The sequence below is a fragment of the Podarcis filfolensis genome, assembly GCF_964270895.1.
Source record: "Podarcis filfolensis genome assembly, chromosome: 4".
Classification (NCBI taxonomy): domain Eukaryota; kingdom Metazoa; phylum Chordata; class Lepidosauria; order Squamata; family Lacertidae; genus Podarcis; species Podarcis filfolensis.
In genome coordinates, this window is record NC_139607.1 from 33,395,098 (window position 1) to 33,418,955 (window position 23,858).

The window sequence follows — 23,858 nt, forward strand, 5'->3', positions numbered from 1 at the left end:
CTCAAGTGCAGCAAGAACTGGCTAATGGGAGGGTCTTAGCTCTTCCCTCACCTTCCCATTTTCCTCTGCAAATGTCTAATTCTTACTTGTTATTTGCACCTCAGGATCCCTGGCTCTAAGCCCCAGAAGTCAGCCTAGTTGAGAGAGCGGTATTCTTACCATGGCATTTGCAGGAAAGTACTACTAGACACACAAGGTGCTAAAGGCCTGTTTTCTCCCTATAGGTGCACAGGTACCTGCTGGAGGAAACAAGACTTCCCCCTTTCTCATCCAGTTTTAGTTCCTTTAGCTCAGCTGCTCCAAAGATCCGCCCCCTCCCCTTTCAAGACTGGCTTCTCAGAAGTGCAACACCGCCGAGAAACATGTTATAATGCAGAAGAACCCAATAAAGGATACGAAAGCTCCAATGATGAAAATGGGGCTGAATATATGCTTCTGGAAAGTGAAGAGTGCTAAGCCCATATAAGAAAATATGAAGTTCTCAGCCAGAAAGTGCAGCACTTCAAAGAGCTGGAAAGGAAGTTAGGGAAGGGAGAAAAAACATGAAGTCTGCCAACTGAATTCAAAGCAATATACATGTCTTATCAAGAGGAACACTAGCTTTTCAGAGCAGCCTATTCTGAACAAACCATCTAAAGCAGCATGCACTACATACATTGTAAAGCACCTTTCACCCCCTCTGCCATAAAATCATGGAAATGGTAGTTTGCTGAGGGTGCTGGGAATTGCAACTTGGCAGTAAACTACAGTTCCCAATTAAATACGAAAGCGGCATGCATGCAGATAGCTGTGGGCACACCTTGTTTTTAAAAAAACAATTTCTCTGCCCAAGAAGTGTGCGAAAGCACACAGACAGGCAACTGTAAATTTGCTTGTGTAGTTTTCTGGTTTGGGAGCAAATCTAAGGTACTAAAAGATTTTAAAGAAGAAGAAGAAGAAGCCACCACCAAGCTTTTAATGCACTCTTATTAGCGTGGTGAAAAAGCAATGAAAGCAACTACCGTAATTTCTCGACACACACTTTTCATATTACTGTCCAAAATACTTTCTCTAGATTGTACTAATCAGACTTGCAAGTGCAGGAGTACATAAGACCCTCCCAATTGTGCATTTCACCTAATCAAGCATTCCTCAACTGTGAGATTAACCATTTCTACCAGGTATCAGCAGCCTTCATTCAAAATGAATGAAGAGGAGCATGCCTTATTATATATAGAGAGAGAGAGAGAAAGCAAAACTAAGAAGACATTCTTTCACCTGCTTGGTTCGGCTTCTTGATTCAACAGACAGATTATTGTACGTATAGTGAGCTTGTGTGATTCCACAGAACAGGACAGATACCACGCCTGCCAAGAGAAACAGAACAAGAAGCAGCATTAGGTTAAATGCAGACATCATCTCTTTTCTGGCTTAGTATTCATATCAATCTTCTTTAAATCCTGAAGCATTACATTCTGATATACACTTGCTATCTTTGTGGGTTATCTTTTCCAGTGAGCCTGCCCTGTGTTCCAATGAGAAGTAACGGGGCTTAATTCTGCATCAACGCTTTGCCGTCTGTACTGGAAAGGTAGTCCCATAATCCCATGGGTGCAGGGACCAGGTTCTGTTAATTTTTAGGTGAGGGAAATCATTCTGCACTCTTCCAAAGGCAGGCAGGCAGATATATACTCCATGATTCAGTCCTGTTGCCAGGAACAAATCCCAGGGTTGTGCCTCATATTTCTTAAGGGTTTGCAAGATTAAAAGAGTCTCTCTTGGGTATGTTTATATGGAGAGATCAACCCAAAATGGGCTTGGCATGGAAGGGCTTTGCGTGAACTTTATCAGCACTGGCCAAGAACTGGATGGCTAGCAAGTCAGCTATTTATATTGGAGAAATGCAAGTAAAACCTGGAAGGCTCGGTTGGTTAGAGCATGTTGCGGAGAATGCCAAGGTTGCAGGTTCAATCCCTCTATGGGACTGCTGCATATTCCTGCATTGCAGGGGTTGGACTAGATGATCCTCAGGGTCCCTTCCAAATCTACAATTCTATGAAAACACAAGTCTGTTTTCTGCTAGGCTTTCTGCTCCTTTCAACAACAATGAACACAAGGCATCCACTCCCTTGGCTCCTCTTAACGTTTATGTGTTGTGAATCTCTCTGCTATAAAGGCAATGAGAATAAAATCTACAGCTGGGAATCCAAAAAGCTGTGGTATTGCTCTTTGCCACCCAGTGTTTTGTGAAAAGCAGGCCCCTGACTCCATACAACATTGCAATCCTTTTTTAAACTGATGGGGGGTATCAAAAGCAGACTGAAGAACAGATCCCCATGCCATACCACAAAGTCAAAAATCCGCTGGATCCAAACCCGGTGTAGACCTATAAAAATCCTATATTAAATAAAAATAAATAAAGAGCACTCCAACCACCCAGTCATCTGTTGACATTGCAGCAATGAAGTCTTCACATTGCAAAATACATTAGAAAAGCCATTTGTGAAAAAAGAAGATCTGCAAAGAGGACATGTAACAGCTCCGGTCATTAAAAGGAGTTCCATGTCCAGTAAAAGCGCACGACTTCTACAAGGAGATATATGTCAGGACATCTACAATGTGAAGGCAATATAGTTTCAAGGGCCAAAAGATACAGTACTAACTATCATATGTTCATCACTCGTTTCCATGTTACATTTTGCCAAATAGATTCCGCCAGAAATGAGATTCATATTATGCATTTATATTATGCATATTATGCAACTTTGTAACATCAGCACAAGTGTAATTTGAAAGGTGACAACATGGGTACCCAATATGTTCCCAATAATACCAATTACTGTATAAGCACAAAATCTATTCCTTCCAGAGCCTGTTAATATATCAAAACATCTTACCTGTAAAGCCACAAGCTTCAGCCAGCAAGAATGTACTCCAAGACATCAGAAAAAAGAGTGCAGTCTCCAGTAAGGGGAAGCAATGCAGTTTTGTGAACTTTGTCACGTGATTATTGTGTTAAGGAATCGCAAAATTCACAGCATTAGATATTTTCTGCAGCTATTAGAACTCTTCCCAAGAGTTGAATGTGATGAGTTAGTACTCATGTGACAGTACTGTAGCTCCAGATGTAGACCACAGGTTCTCCCTGACCTGACCAAGTTATAAACATGTATAAAGTCAGAGCTGGGTATTCACCTAAGCTGGGCGTAAGGAACCTTTGGCTCTCTCCAAATGTTGCTACATGATACTACAACTCGTATCATCCCTGGCCCCTGGCTGTGCTTGCTGGGGATCCTGCAAGTTATAGTTCAGCAACAAATGGAAGGACAATGGTTCTCCACACCTGATCTAGGCAGCAGCCAAATTCTGATCACATCAATTTGGCTTCCTTGTCTCCCTCTAGGGCAGTGATGGTCAAACTTGGCCCTCCAACTGTTTTGGGACTACAATTCCCATCATCCCTGACCACTGGTCCTGTTAGCTAGGGACGATGGGAGTTGTAGTCCCAAAACAGCTGGAGGGCCAAGTTTGGCCATCACTGCTCTAGGGAGTTTCTGCTTGTCAACCTTCCTGGCTTCCGATCTCACGGCTGTCTTGCTTCACAGTTTGCCTGTTTGCCTTTTTTTTGCATCCCCATTCCAGCTTTCTTAGGATGGGGGACCTCACCTGCAACTGACTACTGTACCTAAAAACTGATCTACCTGTAAAACAAAGTTGTCTATATTTCAGTGCAGTTTTCTAGTACAGTGTTTTTTATTTTTTTAATGGCATGACGCCCTCTATGATTCTACAGGCAGAAGACCTGAAGATTGCAGCAGATAAGACGAAATGCTGCTTTCACCAGAGAATGAAGTCAAAAGTGAGTGGGCATCTGCAAAAAACACACACACAAAAAAACTGGGAGCATTCAACAGAAAAAGGATATCAGAGCTGTCACAACTCCTGTCACTACTCCCATCATGAACGAGCCGCTAAAGATTCCAAGGAAAACACCAACAGATTTAAAAAAGGCAGCTGCATCAAAAGCATGGATGTTTCCTCCCGTTGGCTGATATGCTACAATAGAACTGCAACAGAGGGGACAAGAAGCAGCAATGAGCAAAATATTTATCCCACATAATTCTTCCTCCTTTAGTTATCTTAGGAGCTGCATCTTTCCCATCTATCATCCCAACCACACGCAAATGATCTCAAGGCAAATGCAAAAAACAGCAGTCTTTCCAAATCTGATTTACAAGACTATCAGGAATTGGTTCATTTTGTATTAATGGTCTTTCACATAACACATCAAAAACTCTTATTTTTTTTACTTACGAAGATAGTACAATAGCAACAGCATCGTTCAGAACGCTCTCTCCAAACAGCAGTGCATAGAGGTCAACATCAGCATGAAGTTCGTTAAAAATTGCCAGTACAGTGACTACAATTGGGAAAAGAGAAGAACAAGGCACTAAAAATTGGTCTTATTGTATATGTGATTTTGAGCAGGAAAGAAACAGCTCTCTGCCAACTTCATATGCAGTGAATGTTATCAAGCTATAACACAACCATGAAACCAACGGTGTTCAATACAGGTTGGCAGTTGGTGAAAGGTCTAATCAGTACTTAAAAAAAAGAGAGAGAGAGAGAGGTCCCGGTATTTTTATCTTGCTGTAGATGCTGCGAATGTCAGCACAAAATGGCTGCTATGGGCAGCAGAAAAGGAGGTGATAGTACTCAATACTCTTGAGTAGTGACATGAGGTGAGAATATTCTCCAGAGAATATTCTCAAGAATATTCTCTGCTAGAAAATTCTCCGAAGAACATTCTCCACATACTGTAAATTCTGTGTTGTCCACAAAGCTGCTTTAAATGTACACATCTCATTAATTGAGAATATTCGAGAATATTCTTCAAAAGATTTTAACATCACTACTCATCAGTACAGTCACACACACAAAAGTACCGGGTCTCCTAAACATCTGTCCAAGGCCCAGTGCCTACATTCATTTTGCATGTGCTCAAGTTATCACAAGGCAACTCAGTAACTTCTCAGTTCCCCCATGGGGAACATTTAGTCAGCAAACGACCTCATGTGGAGACATCTGGCATTATCTCACTGAGTACATGGTAAACACTTACTGTTGCCACAAGGGGGTATTGCCTCTGCAATAGTGCACCTCTCCTCTACCTACCCCAGATTTAAAATGTGCATAGCCATGTTGGCTCATTGCAGAGGGGGGACGGGACACCCCAAAAGCTACACTAAGGCCTTATTAAGGTAAAGGGACCCCTGACCATTAGGTCCAGTCGTGACCGACTCTGGGGTTGCGGCGCTCATCTTGCTTTATTGGCCGAGGGAGCCGGCATACAGCATACAGGTCATGTGGCCAGCATGACTAAGCCGCTTCTGGCGAACTAGAGCAGTGCACGGAAATGCCGTTTACCTTCCCGCCGGAGCGGTACCTATTTATCTACTTGTACTTTGACATGCTTTCGAACTGCTAGGTTGGCAGGAGCTGCGACCAAGCAACAGGAGCTCACCCCGTCGCAGGGATTTGAACCGCTGACCTTCTGATCAGCAAGTCCTAGGCTCTGTGGTTTAACCCACAGCGCCACCCACATCCCAAGGCCTTATTAGGACCAACCAAAAAGCCATGAACAAACGTTTGAGTTCTCCAGAATTCTTCACAAAGTTCTGTGTTAAACCCAACGGCATGGTAGGGGGCGATGGTAATGGGGGGAGGGAAAACAAGACAAGATGGCATTGCCCCCTCCCCAAAGTCTGCAATTTTGTCTTAGAATGGAATGCAGGCATTGCAGCAGGCATAATTAGATGCACAATGCACCCTAGAATATTGGCACAAATATGAGGGGGAAAGATAATGTTGCTGCTTCTTTTTCCTCCCCTCCAATCCTCTCCCGCAGCCCATAAGAAGCCCCAGAACAAGTGTCAGAGGAGGCCATGACAAGGTTATTTATAAATTGCCTCAGTTTCCACAAAGGGCCATGAATGCCACTGGCTCCTCCCTGCATAGGTCTCCTCATGCTTGTCTGACAGTGTGGAAAGAATCCATACAAGCAGATTCCCACATTGTTAGGGATACAGAAGAGCTCCCCCTCCACCCAGGTCTATACAAACTATGGTTGGGGAGAGATAAGGAAATACTTGCATCACTACCACTGCAGGACTGTTTTTGGCAGACAGCCACGCTGCAAAACTCCTTGTGCATTTTTCATTTTTCTTAGCCATTTTACCCCATCTTTAAGGCTCCCAGACAGGAAATTTATACTGCATTTAAAAATCATAATGCCATCAACCACACTTCTCCTATAGATTTTTGTAATGTTTATACTTTAATCTTCCAATTCTTACCCCTTATAGAAGGGGGAAAGACATTTCTGTGACACGGGGAAAGATCAGACATAATTGCCTAACACTATTTCTTCTCATCCTATAAACAACAACAGTAAAAAGGAAAAAAAGTGTCATAAAAAACCAATGATTTTTTAAAACTGAAGTCTATACCTGGATCAGTAGCAGATATAATGGCTCCAAAAAGGAGACAATCTGTGTAGTAAAACTTATCAGAGAGCTGCCCCACAAGCTTCATTAGTTTTACAACACCATACATAAGATTCCTGCGAGGAAAAAGAAAGAAGAATTCAGCGAAGCATTTAAACCAGATTGTTCTGGATTATATTTATATATAAAAATGTACAATATTTTAATTTATCGTTTTTAAAAATTACCTGCCCTTCATCATGACAAATTTTAGAATAAAATATTAAAATAAGTTTAAAAATACATTGCTGTCAAGAGAATAGCATGAGTTTCTCTTTGAACTGACTTTATTACTGATGACAAACACGCAACCCAGTGTATGCGTGATTATTTGAGAGGTAAGAGATTACAGCATCTCTATGCGTCCAACATATTCTCACTGATCTTGCTGGACAAGCTAAGGCACAACAATGGGTGATAAAGAGATGCCAAAATGATATCCCACGAGACTAAATGGTATCTCAAAACTCAACTTACCCAATGATGAAACAAGAGACTGCAGTTCCTAGGAAAGCATAAACCAGAATAGACCCCAAGTTTCTGAAGAAGTGCCTCTGTAGAGGGAAAAAATGGGTTAGGAACAACCATATAGAAGCAATGCTTCTATAACTCCAAAGAATGCAACACTCTCAGTGCTCTAGTTAAGTCACATTCTATTCTGAGAACAGAAAAATTTCAACTCTACTGTGCAATCCTTCTGAAATATAGGGAACATTTCAAAAAACTAAGCTGATCTTCTGAGGAGACCCTGCTCATTGTTCCACAACAAGCAGTTTGTTACTTGGTGACAATGAATAATTGGGTTTTCTTGATAATAGAACCCACTCTATGGAACGCTCTCCTTTGAGCAATTCACGAGGCAAAGTCAGTAATGATCCTTAAACGCCTCTTAACAATTTTCTTTCCTGTACTGTTTAATTTTATTTATGAGATATAGCTGCATTTTGTTTTTATCTCATTTTTAGGAAAATTCACTGAATGTTGTGTTTTTATTGTGAGCAGCTTAGAGATTTTTGTTATAACAAGTGGCATAATTTTGTAATAAATAAATATCGGGGAGATTGTTATTAGTCTTGTCTGAGTCATATTTTGATTCCACGTACTTTGGGACTGCCTGGTATAAATGGCTCAGGCTGGCCATCAAATCAAGGCTCAAAACCCCAGTGCCTTAGGGAATCATGCACAGAACCCCAGCAGAGGTGTGGAAGAGACAAGCAAGTAGTGAAGCTGTGCCATTCTGAACAGTGTGGATTTACAAAGGTGTTGTTTAAATGCCTTGGGCTTGAGCAAGAGCAGGAAGAAGTTTGGTGGAGAACTTCTTCGTTGCTCCATCAGACAACTCTCCAGACAGGATCCATCTAGTCCAAGCAGTGCTTTGAAAAGCTTCCTAAGCAAGAGACCACTCTTAGAGGAAGCTTAATTCTTCTCCCCTAGCGTTCCAAGAAACACTTTACAGGTTCTTCTGCTCTTGCAGGGAAAGAGGGGCACCCGCAGCTCAACTTGGAAAGGGCAGCCCCTATGTGATTAGAGGTTGCTGCAACACTCCCTCAGCTAATAACCTAAGCAACACCCAGTGGGTTGATGGTTAAAGCCCACATGGAGCCATCTACTGCAGATCAGGCCTACCACTTCACCAAGTTGGACAAACACAATAGAGTAGCTGTCACCATCCCCTAGGCTAAACAGCACGTTTGGTTTTCAAGTATGTGGGTGCATGGGAAAGAGATTTAATTGGGGTACCCAGTGAAACTCTGCCAGACTCCCATCTCTAACCAAAGCCTGGAGGGCTAGCATATTACCTCTCAGGGACTTGGCTAAGAGGGCAGAGGTTAATAAGAGCAAGATTAATCACGGCTCCCTCCAGCTCACAGGTTTATTTAACCAAGAAGTCAATAAGCGTAAGCAATGCAAAGAATCAGTCAAATAAATAAAAGGAGCAAAAAGGTTGCTTTTTCATGTGCGTGTTTCAGTGGATAATAAACAATCCATAACAAAAGGCAGCAGTTTTTGAGGACATCATCTAAGTCCCTCTAAGCCAGCCTTTCTCAACCTGTGGGTCCCCAGATGTTGTTGAACTACAACTCCCATCACCCCTAGCTAGCAAGGCCAGAGCTCAGGGATGATGGGAGTTGTAGTCCAACAACATCTGGGGACCCACAGGTTGAGAACCACTGCCTAAGCCTTCTGAGCAGAAGATGTAGCATGTACTCCAGGGAGTATAGTTTCTGCTAACTACAGACTGAGAATTCCTAAAAAAAAAGATTTGGTTGAGAGCAAGTGTGTGAAAGTGAGATCCATGCTATGAAACTGACTAGAGGAAATAACTTTGTTTAGAAATGGTTCCATCAGAAAGGACGTTAAGGAGACTCAATGCTGGGCTTCGGTGAAGCAGAAAGCAACATAGACATATACCTTGGACATGGGAGGCAGTTAGCCCCATTCAGCATAAGATACAATTGCTGTAATTCAGGGAGCTACATTCCTAATTCTCCATGAAACTACTCAACTGAGTGAAAGGGGATTTGAATGAAGGTCTACCTGGCTCAAATTCACCAGAGCAAATCCATAAGAATGCCTTGGTGCAACAGAACAAGAAACCTATTCCTTCAACTCCTCTCACACCCTGCTTGGCTTGTAATGTGTCGCCCACAGTCAATTTCCAACATGAACTAAATGCAGCCATTAAGGCTTCAGCAACCATTAACTATAGTGAGCTCTCAAAACAATCAGCAACTTAGTGCATCTGTTGTTGTTGTTTAGTCTTACAGTACCGTAAATGCTTGAGAAGCTTGCTTACCTGAACACAGATTGTTGGCACAAAGAGACAATGGAGTGTGCCTCTGCGGGTGAAATCAAACCACTGCAGTAGCAGCACAGAAGTGACCTCCCTGGGGAGCAAGCCCGAGAAGTGTGTATGGAGGTCCTGGACTGCCCAGACAACAAGACCCCCCTCTTGGCTTCTCTGATGTGGTCCAAAGGAAATCAGAGTGATACATTTGGCACCAGCTTAGCCGCGGGAGTTGCTGGAAGGAGGCGTACAAGGCGCCATCCATCCATCTTAGGAACTCCACTCTGGATTTGTGTAGGGTTTACTCCTTAGCATCTTGTTCTCCCAAAGGTATCCCACAAGGCAGCTGAGGTTTAGGACCAGAGTTTTCCTTCTCTTGGATGGGCTACCTTCCCAGGTTAATGAGTCCCATCTGCTCATGTTATTTCTTAAGGGGAAAACAAAGATCATAGGAGTATGTGAATTGTTAGAAGATCAGGTTGTATCCATCTGGGTTGTGTGTATAATTTACTGACATGGTTTGGGATACCAACCCATGCCCTGATGTCTTTAACAGGGTCCCTTCTCATAGTGCCCCCTCATCTATGGAATATCATCCTCAGATAGGTCTGTCTGGTGCATTTTTTTGGTGCACAACCCTATAGGCCTATCAATTAGAGACAGGCCTTTATGCCAAAGGCTGAACAGGGAGTATTATGCAAACTATGTGACACAGAACAGGCATGTCCAACTTTCAAGAGACTGAGATCTACTCCCACTATAAAAAAAACTGGTGGTGATCTACCAAAGTTGAGCTTTTTTTAGGGAGCCAAAGTTCTTGAGCTTTTGGGGGTGGCAAGATCTACCATGGACACACTGTGATCTACCAGTATATCATGATCTACCTCTTGGACATCCCTGGCATAGAACAAAGGCTCCCTGCAGGCAGCCTTCCTCCATGCAACCCAACAAACTTCACAAATCTCTTGGGGGGACCTATAGGAACAACCTACAGCACAGAATGAAAATCTACAGTTCAGCATTTGTGGAGGAAGAATAGATGGTCTGCAGCTGCAGGAATGGTCTTGCTTGAATGGTCCACTGGATTCAAGCCAGTAGGAGTTAGTTAACTTTGCCTCAAAATACGGCTGACTTTAATAGCTGAGTATACTACTCTCAGGACCAAAGTCCACACCGGCAGAGCAACGTTGTTCAGAAAATGTTTCAGGCTTACCTTTTTCAAACTATAGCCAGCATGGAAAATAATGGGAGGCAGGAGGATGTTGAAAAACACTTCTGGATCAAATGTTACCTTTAAAGAAAACACAGAAAAAACAGCTGTAAGACAATGTTTCTAGGTGGCTATCCTCAAAACATCTGCAGTCTGCCTACAGATTTCCTATGCCGATCTCTCGCCATTATATTAAACCAATCATTTCCTGGAGATCAGGGAACACAGGTTCATTCCAATAAGCTATCAACATGCTCAGTTTCCTGCAGAGAGGTTTTTCTTTTTCTTTTTAAGTGTTCCATGGTCTAGGGTTCATTCAGAAAACCATCACTCTCATGACATTTATTTGTTTGTTTGTTTTCTAACCAGGATTATATTTGGCACATAATAAAGTGGTCATATAGGTGTTCCAGAAGAGGCAAAGATACTAGCTTGGTTGTCCTTCACAGACCTTCAAAGCAGTCTTTCCCAACCTTAGGTCCTCAGATGTTGTCAGACTACAACTCCAGCCATCCCTGGTCATAATAAGACATGGTAGTTGGGGGTGTGGCAAGTTCTGAGGGACCTAAGGATGTGAAGGGCTGCTTTAAAATCAGCAGGCTGAACAACAACAAAAAAGAAAATCTAGGTTCTAAGGAATTGAACTGAGTAAGTAACCTTGGGCAACAAGATATTCTGCTCCACACTGCACTGAGACCAGCAACCTACTTTACAGGACCAGGGTGAGGAAGAATGGGGAATGTTTATTCTGGATAGTCCAGTGTCAATGGTTTGATGTTTCTCAGAACTACCAAACTGTCTTGGAGGAACCAGTAAGCATAAGTTCTTAAATGCTAAGGGTAAGGGAATCCAGATGAATGGATCTCCTTACCACATCTGAACAACATTGCAAAGTACAGAACCTTACAATGAAAGCATCACATATTATCACACGTACTGAGATCTGAAAGAGACTTGCGAAAACAGGCCAGCACAAAAATAAATGCATTCATAAACAGCCACAGTTAACAAAAAGGTAGCTCTCACTTTTCGCAACATGTCATTCTGCTCCACATTGTGTATTTTTCCAGGACTTATTTCTCCTTTTAAGGTGTATTCAAAGAATTTCCCACTGATATTGACCAACAAAGTTGTGTAAGCCCGGTCCTCCTGGGAACAGCTTAACGGTTTATCACGGCCACTGGTGGGAGGTATGCCATATCTCAAGATCACTCCAACAATGAGCCCTGAAAGAGAAGATGTTACGTCTTGAGTTTTATATCCTATCAGGCATATACAGATGTCAACAGGTTGTTGTTGATTTTAGAACTGACTATGTTTTTTAAAGATGGACACATGACTGATTATGTAGCTAATGCAAAGGTACAATGTGTGCTTGGCACACTGTAAGAACACTTAGCTTTAATATTAAACATGCACAAAGAAAAAGAAGCAGGCAATTGAGTATGAGTACATTGTTCTTCTAAAGGGATTTTTATATTGCATCAGACCTGTGGCCCAACTAGCGAAGTATTCTCTGTACTGATGCTTTGGGGGGGGTGTTAAAAAATGAGGTGCGATAACTCATATCTGCTGCGGGTGGCAGCACAAAATGGCTGCCAATGGCAGTTAAAAGAAAAAGAAAAAGGTGATGGTACTTCACGTTGGTGAGTACTATGACAACAAAAGCACTGAGAACACCTCAGGCTTATAGGACCTTCTTTGATTTTTACTAGAACCACTGAAATCCATCAAATGGGAGTCGGATGCAAAGTGGCAGCTTAGAAGTCAGAACCAGTTACCTACTGAACACCGCATGACCTGATTCTAGAAGTACAAATTTATTACAGATCAGAGATTATAATGCTTTCATCTAGCAGGGAGGGAGAGCAGAGCCTTCTTGTTGTCGAACAAACAGGAGTGAGAAACTCCTGTCAACCCACAGCAAGTCAGCTAGCAATCTATCAGTATAGCCCAAAACCACCTCTGCCCACCTAACATTTAGAAGAATTGTAGAGTTGGAAGGGACCATGAGGGCAGTCTAGTCCAACCCCCTGCAATGCAGGAATCTCTTGCCCAACGTGGAACTCGAACTCACAACTCTGAGATTAAGAGTCTCATACTCTACTGACTGATTTAAATAGCTGTTTGGAAAGGTACACGGACACACATTCACAAAGCTGTCTGTCTGTGTCTCTCTCTCTCTCTCTCTCTCACACACACACACACACACACACACACACAATTGTCTCCTGAGGTGAGGTCTCTCATCCAGGGTCACACCAGGACCATACCTGCTTAATTTCAGATACTGTATGCTGCATGCTTGGATGCTCCCAGATTATTTATGGCATCAAAACAATGAAATATAATAAAATAAAGCTAGCCATCAAGTAAGATTGTCCACCCCCCAAAAAAGGGTACACAATGCAACAAAAACAAGTCTGAATATAAGTATGGGCCTCTTATTTATTTCACTAAAAGATACCTTAAGAAAAACGAGCCATCTGCTGAAGGTATCACAGGTGCAAAGAGAGGAAGATAGGAAGATAGAAATAGCAAAGGAGGAACATAGCACATTAAAAAAAATCAGATCATCAAGAAGAAGTAATAAGTCACAGCAACTCTGAAACATGATCACCAGCTCTCTTATTTTGTGTTACTGAATAAACACCCAAAAACATAGGATAATCTGACTTATGGAAGTGTGACTCACTGGCCACAGTCTATACACCACCACAAGCTATTAAAAACACATTTTGAGAAGTAGGGTTGTTTGATTTTCCTAAGCTTCTCTTACTCTTCCACCTACTCCAATAGCCATTGACCCAGCATGCCACCAGTCCAGCCTCACTCTTACTTTAGTTCACTTGTAAAGAACTACTGCAAACAGAGCAGAATTCAGTGCTAACCAAGAGTTGGGTGTGTTCTGCCTACTTGGGCTAATGGATTTGTCCTTTGATAAGGTATCTCCAACAACAAAGGAAAATTTTTCAGTGAATGTTTCAAGGTTAAAGCAGAAGGCGCCTGCTGAACTTCTACTGGCAGAATATTCCTCAGGACTGGGCTGAAGACACCAAAAGCTCAGGTTTTTTGCTGCTGTCAGACAAGTCTTGCCAACTCGGGGTAGAGGAAACTAAAATACAAATGAATGCGTAGTCTGGTGTGTTTGTACTTGCTACACAATACAGTTACACACAAATAGAAACGTCACAAGTACGGTACATCCTTGCCCATTTCTTAAACTTTGACTATTTTCAAAGTGCCTACAATGAATTTTGTTATTCTGAGCATGACATACCTGCTCTGATCAGACAGTAAACAACCTCACTGTATTTGCATGTTAATGTTGACTCTTGAGATGGTGAGTCCTTCTCGCCTCAGAAAATTTAGCATCTAGAACGTGTTACATGACACATTACAAATAACCAATTGAAAAAGCTACCAACATGAGTTTGACCAAACTGCGGGAGGCAGTGAAAGACAGGAATGCCTGGAGTGCTCTGATCCATGGGGTCACGAAGAGTCGGACATGACTAAACAACAAGAAGAAGCCTAACAAGATACACACACACACACACACACACACACACACACACACACACGATTCAAAGGCCTACTGCAAAGGGCATGCATCTTCCCTGCAACTTAAAAATTAATTCTGAATACATAGCAAAAACCAAAATGCCACACGCAAAAATAAAATAAGATCCAATGCACATTGCGGCTAAATTAAGGATTGCTGAAGGCAAGTGTTGTGCAATCTTGCTCCACTTTCTAGCTAAACTGCTAACACAAATTAACAGCAAGCATAAATCCAGGAAAGCTCTGCCTCTAAAAATAATCAAGCACACAGCCTAATAATTAGGTAATAGCTTATACAGACACTAAGCTGGAACACAAGTTATACTTTCAAAGGGGAGACTGAGCCACGGATGCACGATTTCAAGTTTGGGGATCGCTTGTGGCTCCAGAAACATCGCTAGTAAGTTGAAATCAAGCATCTCAGCAGTGTGAAAAATACTGTTCTAGTCCTTACTATGACCAAGATTAAGTATGCTTGAAGCACAGGTGTTGAGACAAAAAACAGATGTCACATGAAAGTGCAACAATGTGTTTTGCTTCTAAACCCATCCCACGATGCAGGGGCTGGTGCCTATTTTAAAAATATTTGTGGTTGGCCGTGCCAGAATCCTTGGCCATGTCAGCCAGCTGCAAAGATAATTCAGTGAGAGGAAATTTTGTTTCTTCCTCCTTTATACAACACAGCCGGTTTGTTCAAGTTCATGACTCACCTGTTTAGCAGGCCTTCGCTGTACCCACACACATTTTCAAATGGGGAGAGGAGAAGAAAGGAGAGACAAGGACAACTGGATAGTGAAACATGCAAGTGATTAATTAAACTGTCTTATATCCCGTTTGCAAAATTGTTTAAGTACATGGGTGAGAATGAACAAAGGACTCTTGTTCCATTCAAAAAGAAGCAAAGGATTGTGATTAACAGAGCATCTACACAACAAATCATGGCTTTCTCCAAAGTTACCTACCTAAGAAGCTGCCTTATACTGTGTCAGCCCAACTGGTCCATTTAGCTCAGTATTGTCTCTATTGACCAGCAATGGCTCTGCAGGGTTTTGGATAAGGGTCTCTCCCAGTCCTACCTTGAACCAACCTGGGTTGCGCAGATGCTACAACACTGGTCTATGTGAAATGCATGCATAACCAAGAACTGTCAAGCTCTCAAGCCATCACACAGGACTAAAAATTCCTTGGGTAAAAGAAGCTGTTGTAATCATCGGTGTAGGTTTGTGGGGCAAACAGTGTCTTGTGGTATCACACTTCTCTTCCACTAGTATGGAAGAGAAAAGGACTTTAGCAATAGGCAAAAGTCCTGTTATTATATAAAAACAGCAGGTTCCCCATAACCACCTGTAGATTCCCAATGACTATCTCAACGTCTTCTTGAGGTGTTCAGCACAGTAAGCTGATGTTCACTGGTAAGCATCCGCAAAGCTGTTACCTATTTCTCAACTTCAATAAAATACTTAGATAGGACTTTGGTTCTCTCCTGATGACAGTAGACTACAACTTCCATCATCTCTGACCATTGGCTATGATGACTAGGGTACTGAGAGTTCAACAACATCCAAAGGGCAACACATTTGGCTACCGCTGAAGCACGGAATCATTAGTACTATACCATTGGCAGTATTCACATGCCTGTGAGTGGGCAGAAGCTCAATTCACATGACACACGAATGGGTATGTTTACTGGTGTTGGTGCCTGTGCCAGTCCACGAATCTTTGAATTGATCAGAGGTCTTCCATGGAGCTCGGGGAAATTTACATAGCTCCCTGTCCACATGGCTAATTACAAGACCCTTGTTATGTACGTGAGGTGGTGACTGACCAAAGCTCAACCAGAAAGTTTCAAAGCTGAGCAGAGATTTGAACCCATGTCTCCGTGGTCCAAGCCATCCACTACAATGGCCTTGTGCCATTTCTCCTTTGCAACATGTAGTCATTTTTCAACCTATCCTTGTAGAAAAAAGAGAGAAAAAGATGAATGTGAAGCAAGAAAAAAAAGCTTGAGGAAATAGAAGCAATGTCTTTTAATAGGGAGTTAAAACACAATTGGAACGTCACAAGACTTAGTGGCGGCAATGGTGGGAGAAAAGAAGACATTCCACTTTCCTGGCCTTCAGATTTTGCAGAGTTGCAGTGACTCAAGGAAAGCTGTTTGCTAGAGATAAGGATTCTGCTTTATCTCCAAGCTTTAAACTTTGGAACATGAAAAGGCTCTAGAATCTTTTGACTAAAACAGCAGGCTCCCCCACAGACCACCACCCTCCCTAGTAAAGTGAGCAAAGGGTGAGTAATTTGAACAGAATGGATGAGGACAGCAAGAAGGAAGGACCCTGCTCTCTCCATCACATGTTCAACATTCAATGCCAATAGGGCTATACTGATGTGTGAATCCAGGGTCTATTTTGGTGTATGACTCAGGCAATCATGCCATTGCTATGGCACAAACAGATCAGCACCACAATCCCCTGAATTGCTGCCAACTACTTCAAGCTGCGTACATGCAGCAGCTTAAAGTGGATTCTCATGTGGTCCACAAGACGTTGTCCTCATCCAAGTGGCAGCCTAACCCCCCCATCCCCGGCCATTTAATTCAGATTTTCCAAATAATAATAATAATCCACCATAAAACCACATGCTACCCAGCTGAAAATGTACTTTAAGCTTCATGATTGTGTAGGGCTTCCTCTGGTCCTCATCCAACCATTTAAAAACTTCTAACTTAAGCTTCATTTATTTCAAATAACCGACTCTTGAAACAGGAGCTTTTAGAATAGGAGAACTTGCTTAAGTAGTCTAATATTAGCAGCTCTACTTCGGAAAGTCCCTTTCGTCATGTGTACAAGCAATGAGGGGGAGGGATCCTTTAAAAAAAGAACCAGCTTTCCCATAGTGCCTCAGAAAATTGTTTCTAGAATTTGGATAATTGAGATGGCACGTGTGGGGGATGCTGCACAAAATTGAAACAAAAAACTCCATCTTCCTAGATGTCTCTCTGATCCATATTTTATGAAGTAAGATATTGTTTACTATAATACCACCAGTACCAGTGCCACATTTTGAGTCTGGAAGCCAACGGATCATAATAATATGTCAACATGAGGTATGAATTCATGTCAGATTTGGTCTGCTATAGCAGAAGAAGCTCATTTCCGTTCCCTTGACAAAATATCTAAAAGAGCATCAGGCATCATTGTTGAGCAGAACAGGATTCATATTTTCCTTGATTTCTGCCTGCCAGTATATCTCTCAATCACAAAAAAGATATAACAGTATGGAAACTTTTGTCCAGATGTCCTAAACTAGCTTACCCAATAGGAAATATGCAAGGAACCATTGACCTGTGTTTAATAGGCTCTACCAAATTGCATCTATATGTATGCAGACATAACATAACCTAAATCTGTCACCACCATTGCATAAATGGAGCTTGTTCTCTCCCCCAAGAGAGTGTGTCAGTCACTTATAAGGCACTTCCAGCGTTATAATCATAGTTAAAATAATGCTATTTTAACAGTAGGTGCTCTGTGGATGTAGTTGAAAATAGTAAGCAATCTTAACTCAAACCAAAACAATGTGTTATATGAAACTGGTCTAGTTACGTTACTGGACTGGGCCAGGGTCCTATAATAATAGCAATGCTTTACTGATTTCTAATGTGGCACCTGTTTTTTATGGTGCTGCTTCACTGTTTTTCTGCTATATTATTGAATACTGCATCAGAGATTTTAAAATATTAAGCGGCTCAGACATGCTTCAAATAAATAAAACAAATAGCAACAGATGCACATTTGCTAATACTCTGCTCCAAAAAATTATCCCTATACAGGCTGAAATAATAATGAAAACACAACACCGAGGAGGTAGCCATACATAGATCCCCGGGGAGCGTATTGCATGAGTGACAGGCCATCGCAGAGACAGTTCTGTCCCTTGTAGCTGCCAATCTGACAGAACTCATCGGTGGAACTGAGGACAGGGCCTGAGATGCCAATGTTACAGCTGAGGCAGTGCTTCAGACTAACAGCACCTTAAAGTGGTCCAGGACCCATATAACTGATGTAGAAAAACTATAATGTTGTTGTAATGCCTAGCTCCTAGCAAATGTTCTAGCTGCCACATTGCGCTCCAATTAAAGTGTCCAAACAGTCTTCAAGGGCAGGCCCACACAGGGTACACTTCAGTAATCTAGTCAGGATGTTACCAAAGCATGCACCGCTGAAGCAAGATAACACCACAGTTGCACTTTCGGCCACTGACATTATCTGCAGCTCCACAGATGGCACCAAGTCCAGGAGCACTCCCTCAAAATGGCATGCTTAGTACAACCCCACCCTGGACCAGAATCTAATTCCCCTTTAAGGTCATTTAAGTATGGTGGTCACCTCACCATAACTGGTGGCAGTGAATTCTGCAAGTTCTCACTGAATGAAAGAGCACTTTTGCCCTTGCCGGTTAAGGCCATACAATGGCTTAAGATTCTGATCTTGGCAGAGAGGAAAGACAAAGGGAAGTCGCTCTAGCCACTCCTTTGCACATTGTTTGCAAACTGTTAGTCACCAGGCTGGCAAAAACTAAGAAGTCTTCAGATGTACCCAAGATACTCGAACCTCTTGATGCTTTTTTTGAAAGATACCATCCATACACAGTACAGTGGTACCTCGGGTTACAAACACCTCGGGTTACAAACACTTTGGGATACAGACTCCGCTAACCCAGAAGTAGAACCTTGGCTTAAGAACTTTACCTCAGGATGAGAACAGAAATTGTGCACCAGTAGTGTGGCGGCAGTGGGAAGCCCCATTAGCTAAAGTGGTACCTCAGGTTAAGAACGGTTTCAGGTTAAGAACGGACTTCCGGAACGAATTAAGTTCGTAACCAGGTACCACTGTATTAAAAAAAAAGGCTGCACCAAAGATGGCTTCATAAAGGTTGGTTACCATCTTACTGTCACTGTACATGGAGCTGTTTTCAGTATTTTCAAGCCTTTTCCTGTGCCAGTCTCCAAAATGGGGAAAATGCTGTTGTTCTAGTAACGCTAAGAGACAGAAATAGCAACTCTGTGCACACAACTGTTACTATATGCTTCCATCTGGCTAACACAGATTGAAAGAGGGGGAATAACAACTAGTATTTCTTTCCTAACTGCTTATGAAAATAGAAAAAAATAAAAAAGTTTATTTGTTTTCTCCAATACACATCGTAGCTTCAATCTGTACCACGTATTGGGATTCATAACTGTTTCATAACATATTCTGCTTTGTGCAGACCTTATTTATGTTGCATTTCACACAGTTCCTAGGAAACCAGCCAAAATCTATTTGTAGCTTTTACATGTGTCATCTAAATGGCAAAAATCAGTGGAAATGGGGGTGGGGGTGGGGATATAATACTATGCACACCCTAACACTGAATTGGCTTTCCTCTCCTTGGAAATTTAAAAAACAACAACTCCAAAATGCACCAAAATTATTCCTTATTGTATCAAATGGTTTCCAAGATCATCATCAACACTTTATGCCTATACGCACACTCCCAAGATATTGCCAATGAAAATGCCCAACAAGACAATTTGTCCTTTCATTAGCACCAGAGTCCATCATTCCTACTTGCACTTCATCCTTCACAGATGCTCTTCACATCAATGGAAGCTTTCTTCCCCTAGATGGCCAAATGGAACCAATGAAAAGCAGCCATTCAGAGCAACACTCTAGAGATGTTTCCTGTACTAGCACTCTTAAAATAGCCAGTGCTCTGGCTGGGGCGGGGTGGGAATGTAAACGCCATAATTTCACTGGTAATAAGATGCCAGTTACTTCTGCATTTAAGTGGTCCCTTCTTCCTGCCCCCCCCCAACCATTCATCAAAGGTTTCTGACATGTGATTGTTGCAATCCAATAGCTGCAAAAGTTTTGGTGGATCTGTCACAAACCGATTCCAAAAGAAAGACAGGACTGCTTGGTGACATGCTGCAGTCAGTGTTAGAAACTGAGATATTTAAGCTAGGCATCAAATGGCTCCTTAAACCAGGGTTACAGTCGCCTAGTTGCCATTTGGGGGCAGACGGCTCGAAAGTCGTATTTTTCAATTTGTCGTTTTGGTTCCTGAAATTCATTCTGATTGTGCAGATAAAATACAACGGGTAGAATTCTACAGGACGTGTTGCTAGTGTGTGAAAACAGTCAGGATCCAAGGATCTCCAGGCATGCACCTCCAGACGGTGGAGACGTTACGTGTCATCCTGGCACCTGGCCATCTTCACTTGGTCGCAAGTGGCCGACAGCCAGGTGCAAAATACACCTGGCGAAATTCAAACACTGGCTACGGCGTATATTTCAGTACTCCGGGAGTCTAGCAACGTCTAGAAAAGCCACAGGTTTCCCATCCTTGGCCAAGCTTAAATGTCCTCTTGCCGATTTCCAGTTATGCCAGTTTCTAGGTCGGATCTCTGACTATGCGTATGCCAACACCATACTCCATGGCCCAAGCTGCTGCTGAAACTCCCCCAGGCTTTAAATGCTGATGACACATTTCTCAAGAAAAAGAAGTTGCACAAGTCCATACTCCAGCTAAATGGAGACATGGGCTAGATGATTTGGCAACCGGTGAAGAATTCCCCATCGGGCACCTGCCTCAAACATGCAAAGCAGCAGTAGCAGGGTGTGGGTGGGAGAATCTGCAGCATTGTAGAGGCAGAGAGCTCTTAAGCTTCCTGCCATCCACCTATTTTCCCTTGCCAACTCCTCCCATCGAACCACTTCCCCCCAAATCTGATTGCAGGACTGGATTTTCTAGACAAATAAGGAAACATATCCTGGAAAGAAAGGTAATGTTGCAGAGGAAAGCCAGGTGGTAGAAGAATAGTTAACCACTCTTTCTTCCACCTTTCCTCTTTCTGTGTCTCTCTCTCACACAGGTGCCTACCTGTCCCTATTATGCAAGTTAGAGGAATGGGAATCCTGCCTTTTGCACTGAGTGTCTAATTCTATTCCATGTCCTTAGATCAGGATACTGTATTACATTCAGACTATATACACATTACAAACATATTCATAGCAAAGTAATTGCCAGCAGAGACATATACTGCTAGAAGCTTGATGTTCCAGCAACATTTCAGAATAGCTACTTACCTTTCCCAACCCCCAAAAAAATTCTTTCCCAAAAAAAAAGATCCAGGAAAAGTGACAGCCCGGCATAACCTTCAGCTGTCAAGTGATTGGCCAGTCCAAGCCCAGATGCACTCTGCTGGCGACATCATATCCCTCCGGATAATTGACAGAAAAGCCTGTTCACGGACACAAGACGACGTCTTTGTTGCTGTTCAATATGGCATGTTTTCCTTTAAAATATTCTTATTTTATAAGACCCAAGTATAAAATAAGAATATTGAGGCAGGCGAAAAAAATACAATATTGGCGAAAATATTCACACTTACCTAACCCTTATATGAAGCGTGCAAGCTTCTGTGCATTGGTCTATTGTGGGTGTGATATCGCCAGCAAAGTGCATACTGAGGACCTGCAGCGAAAAGAGAAATGGAAGCGAATCAGTTCAAGTAAGTGTTGTGCCGATAGGCCTGTCAGAACAAACCATGGGAAGCAGGCAGGCAGGCAGCTATATTGACTCAACAGGCATACACATGTGCTAAATCATCCTTGGAAATCATGCCAAGCAGCACAGCTTTGCAGGGAACCACTGTTTTTAGAAAACCTATATGCTACCTTTCAAGACAAAATTCAAGACACAATTCAGTGGAGCAATACCGGCAAGATATATAAACCTAAAACTGCACAACATTAAAAACAGCAGTAGTTAAACCTAATAAATACCGTAATAATAATGTGGTGTTCTGTAGTTTATATACCACCGTTCATCACAAGATCTTAGGGTGGTTCACAGGAAAAAAGCACAAGGTGAAAGCACAAATAAATAGTGAAAGAAAATCAACAAAACAATAAACCCCCTCCCACAAACACATTTAAAAGGCTGTGGAATATTAATCAGCCAAAGGCAGTTTGAATTCCCCCCCCCCCAGAAGCTTACAGAATATGTTCAAGTAGGGGCTACACAAAATTATTATTATTATTGGCAGGGAAGTTTTTAAAGGCTGATGTTTTACTGCGCTTTTAATACTTTGTTGAGAGCCGCCCAGGGTGGCATGTAAATATCATCATCATCTCCTCCTCACTAGGAGAGAATTCCACAAGCATGAAACCATTATGGAAAAGGCTTATTCTCTGTGCCCACCAATGCCGGATTCATAAGCAGGGTCTTCCAAGGCCAATCCCGCGCGCTGTATAGCATTTGTGCACGCTAAACAAAATCTGCACAAAAAGGGAATAATCTAAAGCTCCCACACACACACCAGGCACACTCCATTCATACACAGGTATAGCTTTACATGCTGTGGCAGACAACCCACTTGAAAGGGGCTCAAAAAACAGAATAACTGTCAGGCCCCGGGGAACTGGATCCCTCCTGCAGTGGCAGTAAATTAGCAGATCAAACGAAAGGAGCGTTCTTACCAGATAGTTTCTTTAATAATCACAGCGAGAGACAAAGGAATGCCTATCTCTCTAGAAATGGCGTTGCTCCCAGTAAAGGTCCACCCCCTCCGTCCTCATTAATCTACGTCATAGGTAGGCAAACTAAGGCCCGGGGGCTGGATCAGGCCCAATTGCCTTCTAAATCCGGCCCCCGGACAGCGTGTTTTTACATGAGTAGAATGTGTCCTTTTATTTAAAATGCATCTCTGGGTTATTTGTGGAGCATAGGAATTCATTCATTATTATTTTTTCAAAATATAGTCCGGCCACAAGGTCTGAGGGACAGTGGACCAGCACCTGCTGAAAAAGTTTGCTGACCCCTGATCTACGCCACCCCTACGTCAGTAATCTGAGCTTGTTGCCACTGCGCTTTCTGTTCTATCACTCTCAGAGCCCTTCTGGTCTTAGGCGATGGGGGGGGGGGGTCCAGGAATGCTTTCCAAGGACAGTGAATCTGCCAGCTGTCTCTCTCCTGGTGTTTCTTCTTCTAGCTGCTCCTCACCCAGTATCTCCCAGCTTTCCCCCTCTGGACTACATCCCTCTGCAAACCACTGTTCTAATTCAATACTGTCCTCCTGCCCTTGTGAAAGTTCAGATAAAGGGGGGCACATGATTCCCACCATTCCTCCTCAGTCCAGTCCCTGACAATAACACAGGCCCTACAAGCAACAGCCTATAACCTTTTTTTTGTACTGTTTTGTGATCTTATTGTACACATATTCACCACTTCCTCGAGGGGCATGGCCACAGAAAGGGTGTGTCAATGTTTCTGCAAAAGTGTGCCATATATATATGAACTTTAAGACTTCTACAAGTATGGTAACTTCAAGAGTTGAAACCAGAGCTGATCATTTGGTGTCTGACTGGTGTTTGCTCAGTGGCTCAAGAGAACCCGATGGTTGATTTTCTATCTGACAAAAATAAGTTGTTGCTTACTGAGAGGCTGTAAATAGCTTTTTTTTTATGAAAAAGGAGCAAATAATTATCCAAGCAGAGATTCATTCAACCACCAAAGCGAAAAGTACAGAACATCACTCAATGTTTCCTCCAGCCGACAACGACACCAACAAACCACAATCAGTAGCTTCGCCACAGACACACACTGCAGCAGTCTCACTTAGTTATCTGGTTTCTTCATGCTTCTGCTTTTTAAACTTTACAGTCAGGATGACTAGTGGATGTTAGCGATATTGGGGATCAAAATGCAGCGTAAGGAATCAAGACAG

General features: G+C 42.5%; 1 protein-coding gene across 2 annotated transcripts in view; it reads right to left on the reverse strand.

Moving 5' to 3' along the window:
• SLC9A7 (solute carrier family 9 member A7) overlaps positions 1-23,858 on the reverse strand; it is a 50,656-nt gene that overhangs the window by 19,145 nt on the left and 7,653 nt on the right. For both annotated transcript variants that reach the window (XM_083610683.1, XM_083610682.1), the window contains exons 2-10: positions 11,549-11,748; positions 10,526-10,603; positions 7,002-7,078; positions 6,489-6,601; positions 4,294-4,399; positions 3,905-4,046; positions 2,877-2,982; positions 1,258-1,346; positions 397-510 (exon numbers count right to left, since the gene is read on the reverse strand). In XM_083610683.1, the coding sequence (XP_083466809.1) occupies positions 397-510; positions 1,258-1,346; positions 2,877-2,982; positions 3,905-4,046; positions 4,294-4,399; positions 6,489-6,601; positions 7,002-7,078; positions 10,526-10,603; positions 11,549-11,748 (1,025 nt within the window). The remainder of the gene's footprint in view (positions 1-396; positions 511-1,257; positions 1,347-2,876; positions 2,983-3,904; positions 4,047-4,293; positions 4,400-6,488; positions 6,602-7,001; positions 7,079-10,525; positions 10,604-11,548; positions 11,749-23,858) is intronic.